The following is a 16875-nucleotide window of genomic DNA, read 5'->3' as shown; positions in this document are numbered from 1 at the left end:
CGTTCAGAACAATATCAACAAACTTTTTTTAAACGACGAATTGTACACTGTCAAGTAATATTAGAAGAATCATTCAAAACGAATTCAAAGCAACATTTTAAGTATTTACTCACATATATTGTAAAAGTGGCATCTTTTTGCACAGCTGAACATCAATCTTGTGTATGCTGTTGTACGCCAAGTTCCTTAATTAAAGAAAAAGCGATTGAAAATAACCAGTATCAAATATAAGATCTATCTATTACAAACATCTGCATGTTTTTTGTTTAACTAACTAACGCCAAAGCCCAGGCCATGTGTAAATCTAGGGCTTCCATGAATTATCTTTATTCTAATACGACCCATTTGGTAATTGAAAACTGAAGCGAAGATAAAATCTACAAATTTCAAATAAGTGTAAGTCTTACATGAATTATTTTTTAAATAACAACTAGACAAAATGTTTTAAATTCTTGTGATTTTTAATCTAACATATTTTTTTCTTTGGCTAATATTTACTGTCAAATCAAGAGTTGACATGTCGTAACTAAGGAGTGAGCCGCGATGTTTGCTTGCTGAAATCCACAAATGTGCGAGTCATGCAGTAGAACAAAAAATGAAACAACACCTACTTCAAAACTCCATTTAATTGCAATATTATGCGAACTTGGGGCGTATACGTAATGGAAAACTTTCAGATTGATAGTGTTAATTCGTGTGACGTCATGTTATGACATGAAGTTAATGCGCCGAGATCATTCATGAAATTTCGCGGAATTTTATTTTATTTTGATTTTATACATTTTCAAGCTCTTGTGCATTAATTCTGTTATGCATTAGAATAGGAATAACGGTATATTTTTTTTCAATTTAAATTTGAACACAACGAAACCGACATAGTGTTTGAACGTAGGTTTCGATACATGGATTTACGTGGAAGGTAAATAGTAACAGCCGACAATATGCACATCTCTGAGTCTGCGCTAAGTATCGTTATATCGAGAATTTTATCACGATGTTGGTTACAAAGCGAAAGAAGCACGTCATACTAGAACGCTTATTTTTAATATGAATATGACGTAAAAAATTCTTAATGAATCAACTGTATATACTTACAGGCTGTACGTATCATTTGGTAAGTCTGGAATATGTTCAAAAGCATTGGAATAACAGTTTACATTAAACCCTGATTTTGAGTTACTACAAGAACAAGTCCAAGGACATGATGTATTAACTAGTTTAGCACACACCATAAGAACAACAAAGAGAAAACTCCTTCCATTCTTCATTTTGATTTAATAACTGAAAAGCAAAAAATCAATAAATTAAAGAAAAAATTATTTCAATTTTGTAATGATGACCCAACTCTAGTAGATATGAACACTAAAATTACAAATGCCGATTTTTCAAATTAAAGGGGCACTGGCTACCAGATATATAAAAAATCTAAAGTTTGATTTTTTTCTGTTCAATCAATAATGAAAGTGAAATAGTGAAATAACAATTCGCTTTTTTGCAGCCAAAAAGGTTTAATTTTGTCAAATTACGCTAAGAAGCATTGATAATTAGTAATTCACTTGCAAGTGAATGAGTCGACCTCTTTAAATCCGTATTCTAGAGATTGACAACGCATGCATTGTACGTGTACTGGTTCTTTAAAGAAAAAGAATGTCAACAATGAAAGTTAAACTACGGTAAATCATTTGATTAATAATTCGATGCACACAAAATCATTCTTATACGGTTAAAAACAATGAGAAACATCTATTTTTAATCTCTAAAATAAAATCAAACAGACCTATAAAAATCCAATTGCCCGTGTTGGTTTAATCTATTCATATCTTTATTAATGTTTACATCGCTTATATGGTCATGTGAGATCAAATCGATAGTTAATTAGATGGCGTCTGGACTAAGATACACACGAAACGAACCTATATATTATCTACCCCATGCTCTGTATTATTTTAGACTTTTGTACCCCATGCTCTATTCATTTTAGACTTTTGATAGTTTGGATTGATGTTTTACATTGTTATAAATCAAATATGAGAATTTGAGTCAAATCGGTGACCATGAATTTGACAGCTAGTGCCCCTTTAAGGTGCAATAGTTTATAGATGTTCATATCTCGTTTTAGTCTAAGAAGATACATATCAAGGTAACACACGAAAACTGAGGGAATCTCAACGTTGAGAAAACGTATGCGCAAGCAAGGTAAGTGCTAATGTTATGCATGCATTCCATGTTATACAAATCGCACTCAGTCTAAATGTCAAAATCGGAAATTGGACACAAATGGTAAAATTACAGATTAGATGACTTTAGTCGTATCTAAATATCTCAGACCGCGAAAACGTTTCTCTGGTGAGTTGAGACACCAGATATATCGGATCGGTAAAGCAATTTTATTTATAACAGTTGTATAATATAGATAATGTCGATTCCGTCATTCTTCCTAATCTTAGTTGTAATACTTTCATTATCTTTAATCTGAAAAGGCATACACATTTTTGGAAGAAATTGTACTGACATCATTTTATATCAATCGTTAGAGTATCAATAATTCTTTTTGATAAAGTATGATATGACGTTTTCAATAAGTCATATACATTACACTTGATGTAAGTGTGTAAGATGATTAACCTGTTTTTATTTGTCATTGTGTTTTCATAACTTTAACAGAACCCCAACCCCATCCCCCGACCTTTTCACCGTTTGCAGTTTGTTCTCATTTCTATAAAGCAAAGATACCTGCTAATTCGATCCATTCTGAGTTAATATTACATCAGTTTATGAATAAATTACAATTTGATGTCCTTCCACACTGATGAAAAGAAAGTTTGATATTTACTGTGGATTCATTTATTTTCGTGGGTATTAATTTTCGTGGGTATTTGATTTCGTGGTTTTGCAAATCTCTGCATACAAAGTCTATAGAAAAAGTGCAAATCGTTGAACATTTGAATTCGTGGTTCACCTGTGCCAACGAAAACCACGAAAATTGGTATCCAACGAATAATAATAAATCCACAGTACTCAGAAAATCATTACGGACACCTTCTATCAAAAGAAGGAAAATAACATTTTGGGAGGGCAACTTATAAATGTTAGTATTTAAAAAACTTCTCTAGAGATCACTTGTATCGAACCTCATGTAAAAATTCTAAATTTGGAAATTTTAATAGGTCAAGGTCACTGTTATTTAACAGCTGAATGAAATTTGTAAATGTTCACCCTATAAGTAAAAATATCAATCTCGAACCATACTTGACAACACAAACGTCAAATTAGTCCTAAATATAGAAACTATAGTTATAAAACTTTGAATTATTTGAATTTATTTTTCTATAAACGGATATAGGGGCGGCCAGCTGCCTATCGTGACACTGCTTTTCTTTGAAATTTTAACTCTGACCATTGACCTAAATCTAAGAAAATGTTGACCACTGTAGACAACGACGACATCAATATTTCGATGAGACTTGTTTTCCTCTTTCCAATGATATCAAATACAGTCGTGTGTTATTCCGTTAACCTAAATCGATCAAATTCGTTGACTGGGCACCCTACTAAAACATGTAAAAAGGATTCAATATAACACCTTCATTTTTGCATAATAAACAGGGATCGAAATTGGCGCTGGTCCGGTGGTCCAGTAGATTTTTGTCAGCTGGTGGTCCGGCGGACCAGTAGAAATTTTTCGTTTAAATCACTGATTGCATCTCTATCGCGGTTTGTTTACAAAAAAGTAAACATGAGAAATTATGTCAAGGGTACTGGGGGTACTATTTTAAAAGTATTTAATTAATATCCCAGGTGAGCGCACTACACATCAACACAAAATGTGGAAATTTTTGGATGGAGTTAAAACGCCGGGCAAAATAAATTAATTAAATAAGCGACATTCAAAAGGAAGATTTTTTAAACTGACAAATGGAAACGTAAATATAAAATATCCTGGGGTAAAGATCTCGAATGGTTAAATTGTAAAGTTGATCGTAATTTAATGCATTATAAAACATGTGAACAATTTGCAGTGACAGACCTAGATGAGAAATGATTTTTGTAACGGGATCTTCAAATTTTAAGTAAGATTTTGTACTTGCTCGTAAACAAACAGAACAGCACAAAAATCTACTGAAATAAAAAAAGAGAAAAGCAGCTGAGGAAAATAAAACTAAACATCTGTCATATCTTTTAGTGGTTATCAAATGATTGTCATTTTTACGTACGGACCAGTAAATTTTGAGCCGTACCAGTACATTTTAAGTCCACTGGTCCGGCTGGCCAGTACACTTAAAAGGTTAAATTCGACCCTGATAATAAACCAAATTAACGAATACTTATTTTACCTCCCTAAAAACTAAACGTTTAAATGGCCTGCATTCCAGCAATATGAGTTTTCCAAGTGTGCTAACAATTTAAGTCTGGAATAAATCTATTATCAATTAACAGATAATACTTATGAAAATTGTTTTTTTAACATGTTAAATGTTTAAGTTTGTATTTTATGTTGAATATAAATACTTTTCACTTTCGGATTTTGCATAGTTATTATTATTGCTTGACAACAATTAACATATGTTGTCTTAAAATGTTTTTAGCGCTTGTATTTCGCCTGCTTTTGCATAAGGTTTACAATGATTTAATATAGAACCACATACATATTAACAAGCCCTAGAATATATCTTAGTTTATCCCTTAAGAAATCATTTCACATCTTAGATTTGAATGCTGTTTTTATTTCCGAGCACAATGTGATCACAGGAATGATCAAAGCTGTTGAGTGAATTTGAACCTTCAGAATTGTGTTTAATAGTTATCAAAAGTTTTTACAATACATACTGGTCGAAGGACACAGTCATCGTCTTTTGATTTTCGTTGTCTACAAATATAGTCCCTAGTGTAAACAGTGTATAACTTGCAAATTTTTTTAAACACTTACCCAATTTATTTCTTGATATTTTATGCATGCAATATTAAGTAAGGGGATAAAATTACACGTTAAAAAAATTTGGGTGCTGAATTGTTATGTTTAGTAGTGATTTGGTCCAGTTAAAAAAAGGTCATAATTTGTATGTCTGAAGCTGTCAAACTGAATTTTAGACCCCCTTAACATAGAATTGTCCATATTTTGAGTTAGATCTGGTAGACTTTTCTATAATTTTGATATTATTTGTCCCAATAGTAGAACACTACAATGTAAAATCTTTTTGAGATAGAGCAGGTACGATTTTTTAAATTTGAATTTATTGTCTAAAACAAAAAATGCACTACGAAATAACTGTGTTCTCGGGCCGACTTGAGGATTACACGTACAACATTTACCCACAACGAAATCAGTGATAGTTTAGCATTATCAAAGTATGATGGTATCATTTTTTGAATCTGATAATATCTAACAATGCTTAAAGTTTTCATCAAATTCAAACCTTCAAGACATTGTAGGTAATATTTAATGTAATCGTATTCTTGGAAATGGAGAAAAGGACGATTGACACAAAGGGTTTATACTATTTCAAAAAAAATCATTACTTGTACTTGTAAACCAATTTTGATCTGAAACAGTCATGTTGATCCGAACACTTGTTCAAAGACTAAATTTAAAAAAAATAAAAAAATCAATAAAAGTAATTTTCTGCCATTCGGTCTATTCTAAGACTTATCTTCTGTGGTAAATCAAGTACTGTTCAGACAATTCAGATAGTTCAGATAGTTCAGATCTATTCTTTTTATGTTCAGACTGTTTAGAAGATGTTATTTACCTGAGTGTGCACTTAAACATCAAACTGAATTATATGCAAAGTTCCTAAATAGTACTAGATTGACTGCAAGGGAATTGTCTAAACTGTAGATACGTGTTATAAAAGATAAATAGGCCGAACAAGACTGAATAGTTCATTATTTAAACTTTTTTAGATGATGTGATTGATGATCAAAATGCCCATTTAAGACTTGAAATTCATTAACTAGTGATTGACTAGATTTGACATGCCACAAGATTTCTAGGTTTTTGTGGGTATATTGTCTAAAATTGGCTATTGCATACTTATCCAGCACATACTAAAACACACTGTTGTGGTGTTACATTTTATGACCTATTTGTTGTAATAACAATCAATGGGATTTTTTTTAATATCGGCATATATGTGATACTGAATTCTATGACGTCTTTTTATCATCGAAGGCGCTAATCTATAATAAAGATGATTTGTATTTTATCGGCACTTAGTAATCTCGAACAGTGTATTTGAACACAAATTAATTTCAAATAAATTCAATTCAATACAATTCAAACAGCTAAACAACTGTTTGAATTCTATTGAATTGAATTAAATTCAGAAAATGTAATTTTGACTTGTTGTAATTAAGTTAATATGAAATTTATCAAAGAAAGCTTCTATTGAATAATGTGTTATTGTCATTTCGAAGTATTTTGGATGAAAAAGATGAACACTTAACCTTGGCATCTTTTTTCCCTTTTTTTTTGCTGGCATCTACGTTATCGTTTGAAGTAAACAATATTTGAATTTACATATTAAATGGATTTAAAAAAAAAAGAAATCTCTGCTCTATAGATTTTCCTAAATAGAATCTAAATATATCATAATAAATGTATAAATGCTTAAATGATAATTTATATTGTAAACTACTGCTTATAAACTGTAACGTTTCATTTGATATGTGGTTTTGTTACATGCATTATTGATCTAAGTTAAAAGATAAATCTAATTTTAAAAACATCAAAGATTTCTTTCACAAATTTAATACTAACTTCATTACAAGTTTAAATTATTGAAAGAGACCAAAGAACTGTTTATATATTAGTATAATACATTTTATATGAAATTTGTATTCAAATACTCTGTTGGAGATTACTTAGCTCAAATAAAATACAAAAATTTTGGAAACTGAAGGAATCATCTGCAAACACGTATAAACTTGTAAATAATTGGTTTACTAATGATTTTTATATTATTTTTACATAGCTTCAAATTATAAAGTCGGAGGCGGATTAGTTTTTGTTTGGCGGGGGGATGAGGAGACTGGGCCGCAGCACATTAATTTTTGTTTTTCAAATATAATTCCTAAAGTTGCCATGGTACCCCACCCTATTCAAAATCCCTGATCCCAAACTGAAAGTAAATTACTTATATATCTTAAATCTACCATGTAAACCTACCTTCTTAAATGTTTACTTATTAATGAAGTATTGTACATCGCATAAACTCACGTAAATAGTTTTATACCAACCGACTGTCCAGCGTATAGATAAACGCAACTTCTTTCTCTTTAAAAATTATGGAACCTTCAATATTTTACAGTTCGTGACACATTTATATAGACAAAAGCGTTGACAATATTAACTGATGCATGTGATGGGATGGGGTATTAAGTGACTATGATTTCATAAAAATTGGAAGATGTCGTATGATTGCCAATTAAACAACTCTCCACCAGTGATCAATGACTTAGAGGCCTTCAACAATGAGCGAAGTCCATACCACTTAATCAGCTGAAAAAGGCCCCAAAATGACGATTTTTTTAAGTTCAAACGAGAAAACTGACAACCTGATTCATATACAAAACAATAAAACGAAAAACAAATATGATATACAGTAACAAATGATAACCACTGAATCACATGCTCCTTGCCTTGGTCAGGTACATACATAATGTATCGGGGTTAAACATAGAATAGAGAATGCAAACGGAATACGTGTAAAAGAGACAAAAACCCGACCAAAGAACAGAAAACAGCACCAAGGCTAAACATGATTGCATGTGTCAAACCCTCCCCCTAACATGTGACAATACAACAGAAGAACAAACTTTTAAAATCAGTTAAAAAGGGCGTAATTCTTCAGATTACAAAGACAAATATTAAAACAAATAAAAACTATATCTTAAAAAGATTGCCAAAAATGATTATCATAAAATAAACTACTCGAAAAAGAGTTAATCTTATATCAAATTCCTTACTGGCAACCCTTAAAACCGTTAAACTGGATGAAATGTGTAAAGCTTTAACAGTGTCATTGGCTGCTACTAAGTTAATTACACATACATGTTATATTGAATACACAGTGAGGTTGATCAATTATAAGAATGTATGCATATACACAATATTCATTAGAAAATATGATTTACAATGCACCAAAGCAAACAGAAGAAAAGAGTTCTTTTTAAAACAATTCGTGTTTCAAAAACAGATATTTTAAATAGTAACATAAACAGAATTTCCAATCTTCGCTTTGACATTAGCTTACGGCTTTAAAAAATATAACTTTCAAATGCAATGTAAAAAGATCCAAATAAATAGATTCAGTATAGAAATAAACGAGAATATGTCCGATAATAAGATATACATAATCATATGATAATGTTTTTATATAGTTTTTCTCACAATAACATTATACCACCATAAGCCTGGAAATGTCATGACGGGTAAAATATATAAAACAATGTTACATTCAATTTAGATTTAAATCACTTGGTACTGCGTAGGAAACAGAGTAATGAGAGAAACATCGTTTGCATGACTATAATAAAAGCTAACTTCTTGTTGGTCTTGACCACCTTTGTGTGATTTTTGCCGTAAGATTAATTGAAGTATCTAAATGCTTATGATATTGGCGTTATTCACAGATGCCCATTATAAACTATTGACTCATCCAGATCACTATTGTAAATAGACAACAAAATAAGCAATTCTCAGTGATTAATTTCATTTTAATGTATACTTTTATAGTTAGATTGTTCACTATTTAGTCACCTGTTTAGATTACATTTAAATATGTTAAATTAACGTTGGTGGTCATCAGTATACATGTGTCGATATAGCATTATATCGGAAATAGGAAAACTATATTAATGGCTATGCTTTTGTTTCTTAATACACCCCAGTTTTCATTTCATTCTCATTACCAAAGCCGGGTTAGAAGAATATTTTCTGCCGTTGAAACAGGATTTCAGAAAAATCTCTTTGTTCAAATGGGACATGTTTTTATTTTTCTTGTGTTTTTTTTTGGCAAAAACTAAATGTGGATACATTATGTCAAACGTTACAACTTTGAATGATATAATATTGTATAATTTGTATATATAGGTTTAGTAGTGACGAATTGCCATAGTGGCTGTTGCTGCTAGAAGTACCTCTAGCTGATACTCCCAAATTAAAGTTAGTTCATCATATAAACATAGACTCCTTAAATGAAAATATCAGTGAAAATGACGCAACTGCATTATATTTCATATAACGTCGGTTAATTAAGAAAAAAATCTATCATATACCCTAAACATTTTTTTCCATTTCACACTGTATAATAGACCACTTTCGAGTATTATTTGTATGACTACAAACGTAATTAAAACTAAAAAGATGTTATCATGTTTAACGTGTGTTTGGATGCAATCAAGTTAATAAATAGAAACGCATAAAATATACCGATTTTAAAAAGGTTTTTATAATAAAAATGAAAGACATTTAAAAGTCTCTGAAACTTAACATACCTTACGTACAGTGTGGTTGTTTGGTATTGTTGAAAGCTTGATGAAATGTATATCACACATATGATTATTTGAGTGCAACGACGACTTTTGCAATGTTTTGACAAATATGTATGCAGAACATTGATGATTTAAAATAATTTATAAATTAATGCTGTAAAGGCTTTGCTCATTGTTGAAGTCCCTACGGTGACCTATAGTTGTTAATTTCTATGTCATTTGGTCTCTTGTGTAGAGTTGTCTCATTGGCGATCATGCCACATCTTCTTTTTTTATATACACATGACAAAGGGTTGATCAGTCAAAGAAGTACACGAAAACAGAGAACATAAAAACGCATCATATTCTACCAAATCATTCCAATCCGTTAATGTAAACATTGTAAAATAATGTGTCGGCGACACCGGTAATAAAAGAGGGACGAAAGATACCAGAGGGACAGTTAAACTCATAAATCTAAAATAAACTAACAACGCCATGGCTAAAAATGAAAAAGACAAACAGACAAACAATAGTACACATGACACAACATAGAAAACTAAAGAATAGGCAACACGAACCCCACCAAAAACTAGGGGTGATCTCAGGTGCTCCGGAAGGGTTAGCAGATCCTGCTCCACGTGTGGCACCCGTCGTGTAATAACATACGACATTAAGGTAAGGGTATGTTAAGTACCGAAAATAGCCATTCTGAAATTTATACTTGAAAACGAGTACATGTATCAACAAGGCTTGAAACTTGCGCATCCAATCAACGACCGGAATATGATTGAAATTTCAGTTTTAAAAGAAGCAGATTTCCATTGGCAGTTTGTGGAAGACAAAATCATCCGTGGACATGGATCCCCCGCAGTTTAATCAAAGCTAGACTACCTTCTGTCCGGATTGTTAAAGGAGTCGACTACACACTCATTATCAGTGCTAAACAGGCTTATAATCATGAAAATGAGAACACGATCAACTTTGCGTGTTGCTCAACGATGAACTGAATCTGCAATAAGAAGATTAGACAATAACTGAGTTATTCTAAAAGCTAATGACAATACCATAAAGAACAAAGCGCACAGAGGTTTCGTTGAATGAATTGACAACAAGGAATGTAACGGAAAAACAAAAAATACATACCACACCACACTTTTACAAAAAATGAAGATGTAAACTCAGTACCATACAAGACATTCATCCAAGACGTAAAGCAAATATAAAGCTTGGTGCAAAATCCGTAATGTGTTTGCCCATCAAATCGAGATGATAAAAGATAGATGTGAATCGTTAATCACCGACATTTTTATTAACAGTAAATGTTTATTAGAGAATTATCGATATCTGACTTTACTAAAGTCATACATAAAGTATACGTAAGAAATCACAATTAAGACTATATTTGAGATTGAATTGTCTCCCTTTTTTCAAAAAAAAACCAAACAGATGAAAATGCATTCAGCTATAATATCGCCATTATCTTCATATTTTTCTTAATCTAATTAGGATATTTGAATTAAGACAACATTGTTGTACATAGGGAAAACATTTATTTTCAGTTAGGGAATCATGAATTCATTGGACAATTAAAACAATCTTGATACTGTACGTGTAAGTCTTTTTGTTTATAAGAAACAAACCAATCAAAAACCAGATACAGCCCAATGCCATTAATGGACTTTTTTATGCTTTATGGTCTGGTGTGGTCTTTTTGGAATGTTTTCGTCTTTCATTTAGTTTCATACTTCGTCATCCCGGGCTTTAATATCTCAGATCGTTAATCTATGTTCTAGCTTAGACTATTTCTTACGAGTTGTTTAGTGTGAATTGTTGCAACTGTCTTTTTAAATTGATTTTTACCGACTGCTGTTGCATCACTTTCTAAACTTAGGAGAGCATTTGAGTCGGAAAACATGTTTGTCCACCGCCATAATTTATGCTCGGTCATATGCTAATCAGTGCTTGACTTTGTTGCTGTTTATAAGATTTGTGTTTGGTTTGCACATGTTTGTTTTCTCGTTTTAATTCCCTTGCCTTTCCCTTTCCAAAATAGAAATTTTGTCAGTGCATAATTAATCGATCTTTACGCGTGCATGCACGTCTTCAACTTGAAAAAGCAGTTTCGATTTGTTAGTATTAATAGTGATTCTGGTAACTTAAAATTATTGACCATTAAACCTTAAGAAAAATAATCGTAATTAATGGAAGCAAAGGAAGGTATAAAGAGCTGATATCCAGTTTAGGATTCAATAACTGGAGACACTGCTATACATCTGTTATACTTTGTTTAAAATGCCAAGGGTTAATTATTAAGTCAAAGCATATTATCATTGAACTATTATAATTGAAATAAAAAATCTCAAAATACGAATATCATCTCCCTTTGTTGATCGTCAATCCACGATTTTCAAACCAAAATAGGTTGTATCTCTAATTTAAAGTTGTGTTTGACGTATAGTTATCATAACTAGTATTTTGAAGGTTTTTTTTTCTCCGGAAAAAACCCTTCAGATATACCTTATAGTCAAGTCAGAATCAACATATGTGTGAAATAATAAAAAATCAAAAGATAAATGTTTATGGTTGATACAAAACTTCACGCCAACATATATAAATGTGTCGTATATCTTGGATCAAGATAGTTCTTGTTTGTTTATTGTCGTCAGTACATAATTAAGGCAATCTGAAATTGAGCCCTGGGTCTGGACTAAAGCTTAAAAATGAAGGTCATGCGGTAACCAATAGTTGCTTAAAATCAACATTATTTCCCCTGATAGTTAGCTATCTGATTGTTAATACGGTTAGCTATCGACGATTCATCTTTTGTGGTTGAACAAAGGATTTTTTTTAAAGTTTAATTTTTTTTGGCTTCATATATATACTTCATCAAATTGTCTGTACGAAAAAAAATGCCCCTCTGCACCAAATATTTAAACACATAAAAAGATGGTTCTTTCCGTCTATGATGTTAATATTAGAAGGAAAAATAACGGAACATCTGAGTTACTATCTCCTTGCCATATTCTACCAAACATCTCTTTAAACGAGTATCCACAGTAAGGTTGAACATATAAATAACGAAGTTATTTTTTGGGAAGAATTTCTTGCAAATACGTTTACAAATATCGAATGAAACAAGTGTGGACACAGACTAGCGTGAACAGTATCCACCATATAAGAGAATTACTCAGTCAAACTCATAAGACCCACACAAATTCGAACTTGATCTGGATTTTATCATGGACATTTGCCAGCCAGACAATACCACCAGATAGACCACCAGAAAAACAGATAAACAGACAGATCAGACCACCAGAAAGACAGGTATACAGACAGATAAGACCACCAGACCGACAAGACCATCATACAGACAGACCGACAGGCAAGACCCCCAGACAGTCACACAAACAAGACCACAGGACAGACACACAAACAAGACTACCAAACAGGCACAGACAGACAAGACAATCAGACAGACAGCAAGCCAGACAAGACAACCAGACAGACAGACAGCCAGACCAGACCACCAGATAGACAGAAAAGACCACAAGACAGACAGAAAAGACCACCATACAGACAGACAGACAGACATACTAGATAAACAGACAGACAGACAAGAACACCAAATAAACAGACAGACAGACAAGATCACCAGACAGACAGACATACAAGACAACCAGACTAGACCACCAAACAGACAGACAGACAAGACCACCAGACAGATATACAGAGAAGACCACCAGACAGACAAGACAAACAAGACCACCAGACAGACAGACAAAAAAGACTACAAGACAGATAGACAAACAAATATAATAAAGTCTCCTACAGCTCCACTTCACAGGTCAGGGACTTATATATCGAGTTAACACGAGATGATTAACGATCTACATCAATCAACAAAATGTTTTATAGCTTATTAGGCACAAGTCCCACACAAATCAATTTAGTTTAATTACCAACTAAACTTAACCAAACTTAAACTAAATCAGCATATCTTTGCGTCTTGGCTTTAAAAGCCATATATAAATACTAACATAACGTTGCTATGAAATAAAGATAAGAGCAAATATATTTGCGGGTTTCTACAATGTACATGAAATACTGTTGAGACCGAATATCTACAGATAAGCCTTTTTCAAATGATTTTTACAGTTCGTTCTTATGTTTTACTATAAAACCACTGTTCCAGGTTAGGGGAGGGTTGGGACTCCGCTAACATGTTTAACTCCGCCACATTACGTACATATGTGCCTGTCCCAAGTCTAGAGCCTGTAATTCAGTGGTTGTCGTTTGGTGCCGTGTTACATATTTGTTTCTCGTTCATTTTTTTTGTACATTAATTAGGACGTTAGTTTTTTGTTTGAATTGTAAAACATTTTACATTTGTCATTTCGGGACCTTCTATAGCTGACTATACGGTATGGGCTATGCTCATTGATGAAGACTCTTCTGTGACCATTTTTATTAATTTCTGTGTCATTTGGTCTCCTGTGAAGGGTTGTCTCATTGGCAATCACACCTCATCTTTTTTTTTATAATTATTTTAAACGAGAAACATTTATCAAACATACCAACAAACGACAAGCACTGTTCCTGACTTAAATTCCTGACTTAGGACAGGTGCATATAATATATCCTGCGGGTTTGAAAGTTTTAACAGGCGCCAACCTTCACCCTAAAACTGATACAGCAGTATAACATTACAATTGAAAAGACGCACTATAAAGTATTAATTGAAAATGGCTTTACTCTTAGACTATAAAAAAATGAATGTAATATGAAATCGTGTACCAGTGTTTGACTGAAATTTCTGCAAATTTACTTTGCATATGTTGTAATCAATTATGGCTCTTGCTCTTTCTGCATGAAAGAGAATAAACTTTCAGAAAGCAAAAAAAATAATAATTTTGTAACCATCAGCTACATTTTCTTTTATCTGTTTTGATTCCTTATAATTATAAAATCTTGATTTATTTCCTTGCAAAAATTTCTAAGCTTGTTCGATTTCATGTAGTATGTGCTGCAACGCATTTAAAAAGATTGGAATTGATGACATAGATCCTTTAGTAATCTAAATAAATGTTCATCGGTTGACAAATAACATTGCACATTAACGTAACAACTGTAAAAATACAAATTTCGTCTTCACCGAAAAACTTAAATAATCAATTTGGAAAAAAATGTATAAAATATGTCAACTTTAATTAAAAGATACTGATAAATTTCATTTTATCCATAAAAATCGTATTTTTTTTTAGCTTACTGTCAAAAAAATATATATTTCGGTAAAAACAATCACCGACTTACCATCTTACGTATGCAGTCAGTGATTAAGTTCGTAATACATAAGTTTTCACCTTTTTAACGGTCTGAAAATGATTTTGGGAAAAGAAAGACAATCCGAATTAATAATTTTCACTTTCATACGTACAATGTATGTACAATGACGCTTGAAAGGTATAAATAACATGAAGTTGACATGAAGCTTCATACGTACACATACCATTGTTAAGTTACATTTAATGTATAAAGTAGATACTTATGTCGCTTGTGTTGTTTTCTCTATTAAGTGGTAAAGTGTCAAACTGTATTACCACTATACAGCGACATAAGTTATTTTCTATATATAAGTGACTTTAATTTTCAACAATCCAGATATTTTGGATTTGAAATTTCTTATTCAAATTTGAGAATGTATTGTGCATAGACATTTTTATGTTACGGCCCCTAGAATGTTGTTATTATGGCGCGAACACAATGCAGTAACTTAAATTATTTTAGATATTGTAACGTAAAGACTTTGTGACGTTACACTTGTGTACATGGTCATTCTCGATAGATAAAAAATAATAAAATGTAATTTTTTTTCATTTCTAATTTACGTATTCTGGACACTTGCTACTACGGTAAATTGCTGAACTTATCCAACCAACACCCAATCGTGTTTTAAGGTGGTACCAAACACCTTCACTAAAATTAATTTGGCTTAATTTTGACAAAGTATTTACTTTGACCCTTTGACAAAAATATAAAAATTTCAAAACATTTGAACCAACCAATTTATCAGAAAAAATACACTGGTTATATAGCAGTTTGACAAACACTAATTTTGATCATTGAGAAGCTAAATTTTTCCTTAACAACCCAACGTTATTAAAACGTTTAGCTGATTTTACGGAGTTATCTCACTGTAGTGTTAGGTGACACCTTAATTTGCTGAAAATTAAATAAAAGTGAAATCGAGGATCGAGAGGAACTTGTGAATGGTGTATCGTTTACAAAAGTTGATATAAACTACGTCAACAATACGATGTCCTCGTTCATAAAATGATTAATATTTGAGAATGAAATAATAAAAATCACTTTAAACTTATAAACTACAGCAAGGAATACAGAATTAATTTTACAATCCTATATATAATTTATATTTGACTTATTTGCTTAAGTTTCATGTAAAGAATTTCTACGTCAATATTTAAATTTTTCATGTTTGTTTGGGTTTTTTTTCGGGGGGAAGGGGGAGGGGCGGAATTAATACCGACCGTTTGACAACTTCTCAAGTCTTAAGTACATTTTTGCGAGTTTTCGCGATAACTGCTTCAGAGACTTCAATTTTTTTTATATGCCATCTACTTAAAATTAATAATTTTGATTAACTTATGTTGCCATTAGCTACATATATAATGCAGCTGCGGTATTTGCGCAGTCAAATTGCATAGGCCGTATATTCATATAAGAAATGGTCACTAAATGTATATCGCCTTGTTTATGACGTTGGCAATGCGTTTCCTAAGAGTTTAATTTATGACGTCAATAAAACAAACAGGCTTTCGGACATTTTCGTCGTCCGCTCCAAATTAAAAAAAATGATGGTGTTTACCCTAAATATTTCATTTGGAACGTTTATAGGAGTTGCCGTATATAAAAAATAACCATACATGGTATCGAAATATGAATTTTAGTTGATTTTAAAATAACTTGTAAGTTCTTACCTGTTTTCACATTGAAATAAGTGATGTTTGTTAACCAACATTAATATACTTTCAGCGCCTTGTAACTATTGAGATAAAACACATACCTTATAGTCGTTAAATTTAAATGCGACGATAAATATATGAATTTAAAATTACCAGGTGTCAGCTGACATATAAATGTTCTTGCATGAAATAATTGATAACATTAAATCTTTGATCAATAACATTAAATAGCACGAATCTTAAATGAATAATATTCTGTTTTGAAATCGTTCATCAAATTTTTGGTTGAGATAATGTGTACAATATTTATTTTTTACTTTGTTCGTAAAAAGTTGTTGTCTTGCTATCTTAACTATTAAATTTCTTTGCACATTTTTGTGAGTGGTGTGTATATATTGTATTATTTGATTGGTACAGTATT

The 16875-nt window shown here is 31.7% G+C and overlaps 1 protein-coding gene across 1 annotated transcript in view; it reads right to left on the bottom strand.

Annotated features, from left to right (window-relative positions):
- LOC143079904 (uncharacterized) overlaps nt 1–16587 on the bottom strand; it is an 86720-nt gene extending 70133 nt beyond the window's left edge. Inside the window, exons 1-3 of the mRNA XM_076255531.1 lie at nt 16470–16587; nt 1096–1281; nt 114–185 (exon numbers count right to left, since the gene is read on the bottom strand). Coding sequence (XP_076111646.1) covers nt 114–185; nt 1096–1268 — 245 coding nt within the window. The 5' untranslated portion in view covers nt 1269–1281; nt 16470–16587. The remainder of the gene's footprint in view (nt 1–113; nt 186–1095; nt 1282–16469) is intronic.
- Nucleotides 16588–16875: the final 288 nt, after the last annotated feature.

Source organism: Mytilus galloprovincialis, chromosome 6 (genome assembly GCF_965363235.1).
Source record: "Mytilus galloprovincialis chromosome 6, xbMytGall1.hap1.1, whole genome shotgun sequence".
Classification (NCBI taxonomy): Eukaryota; Metazoa; Mollusca; class Bivalvia; order Mytilida; family Mytilidae; genus Mytilus; species Mytilus galloprovincialis.
Note: the sequence above shows the minus strand (reverse complement) of the source record. Positions and strands in the feature narration are given on the sequence as shown.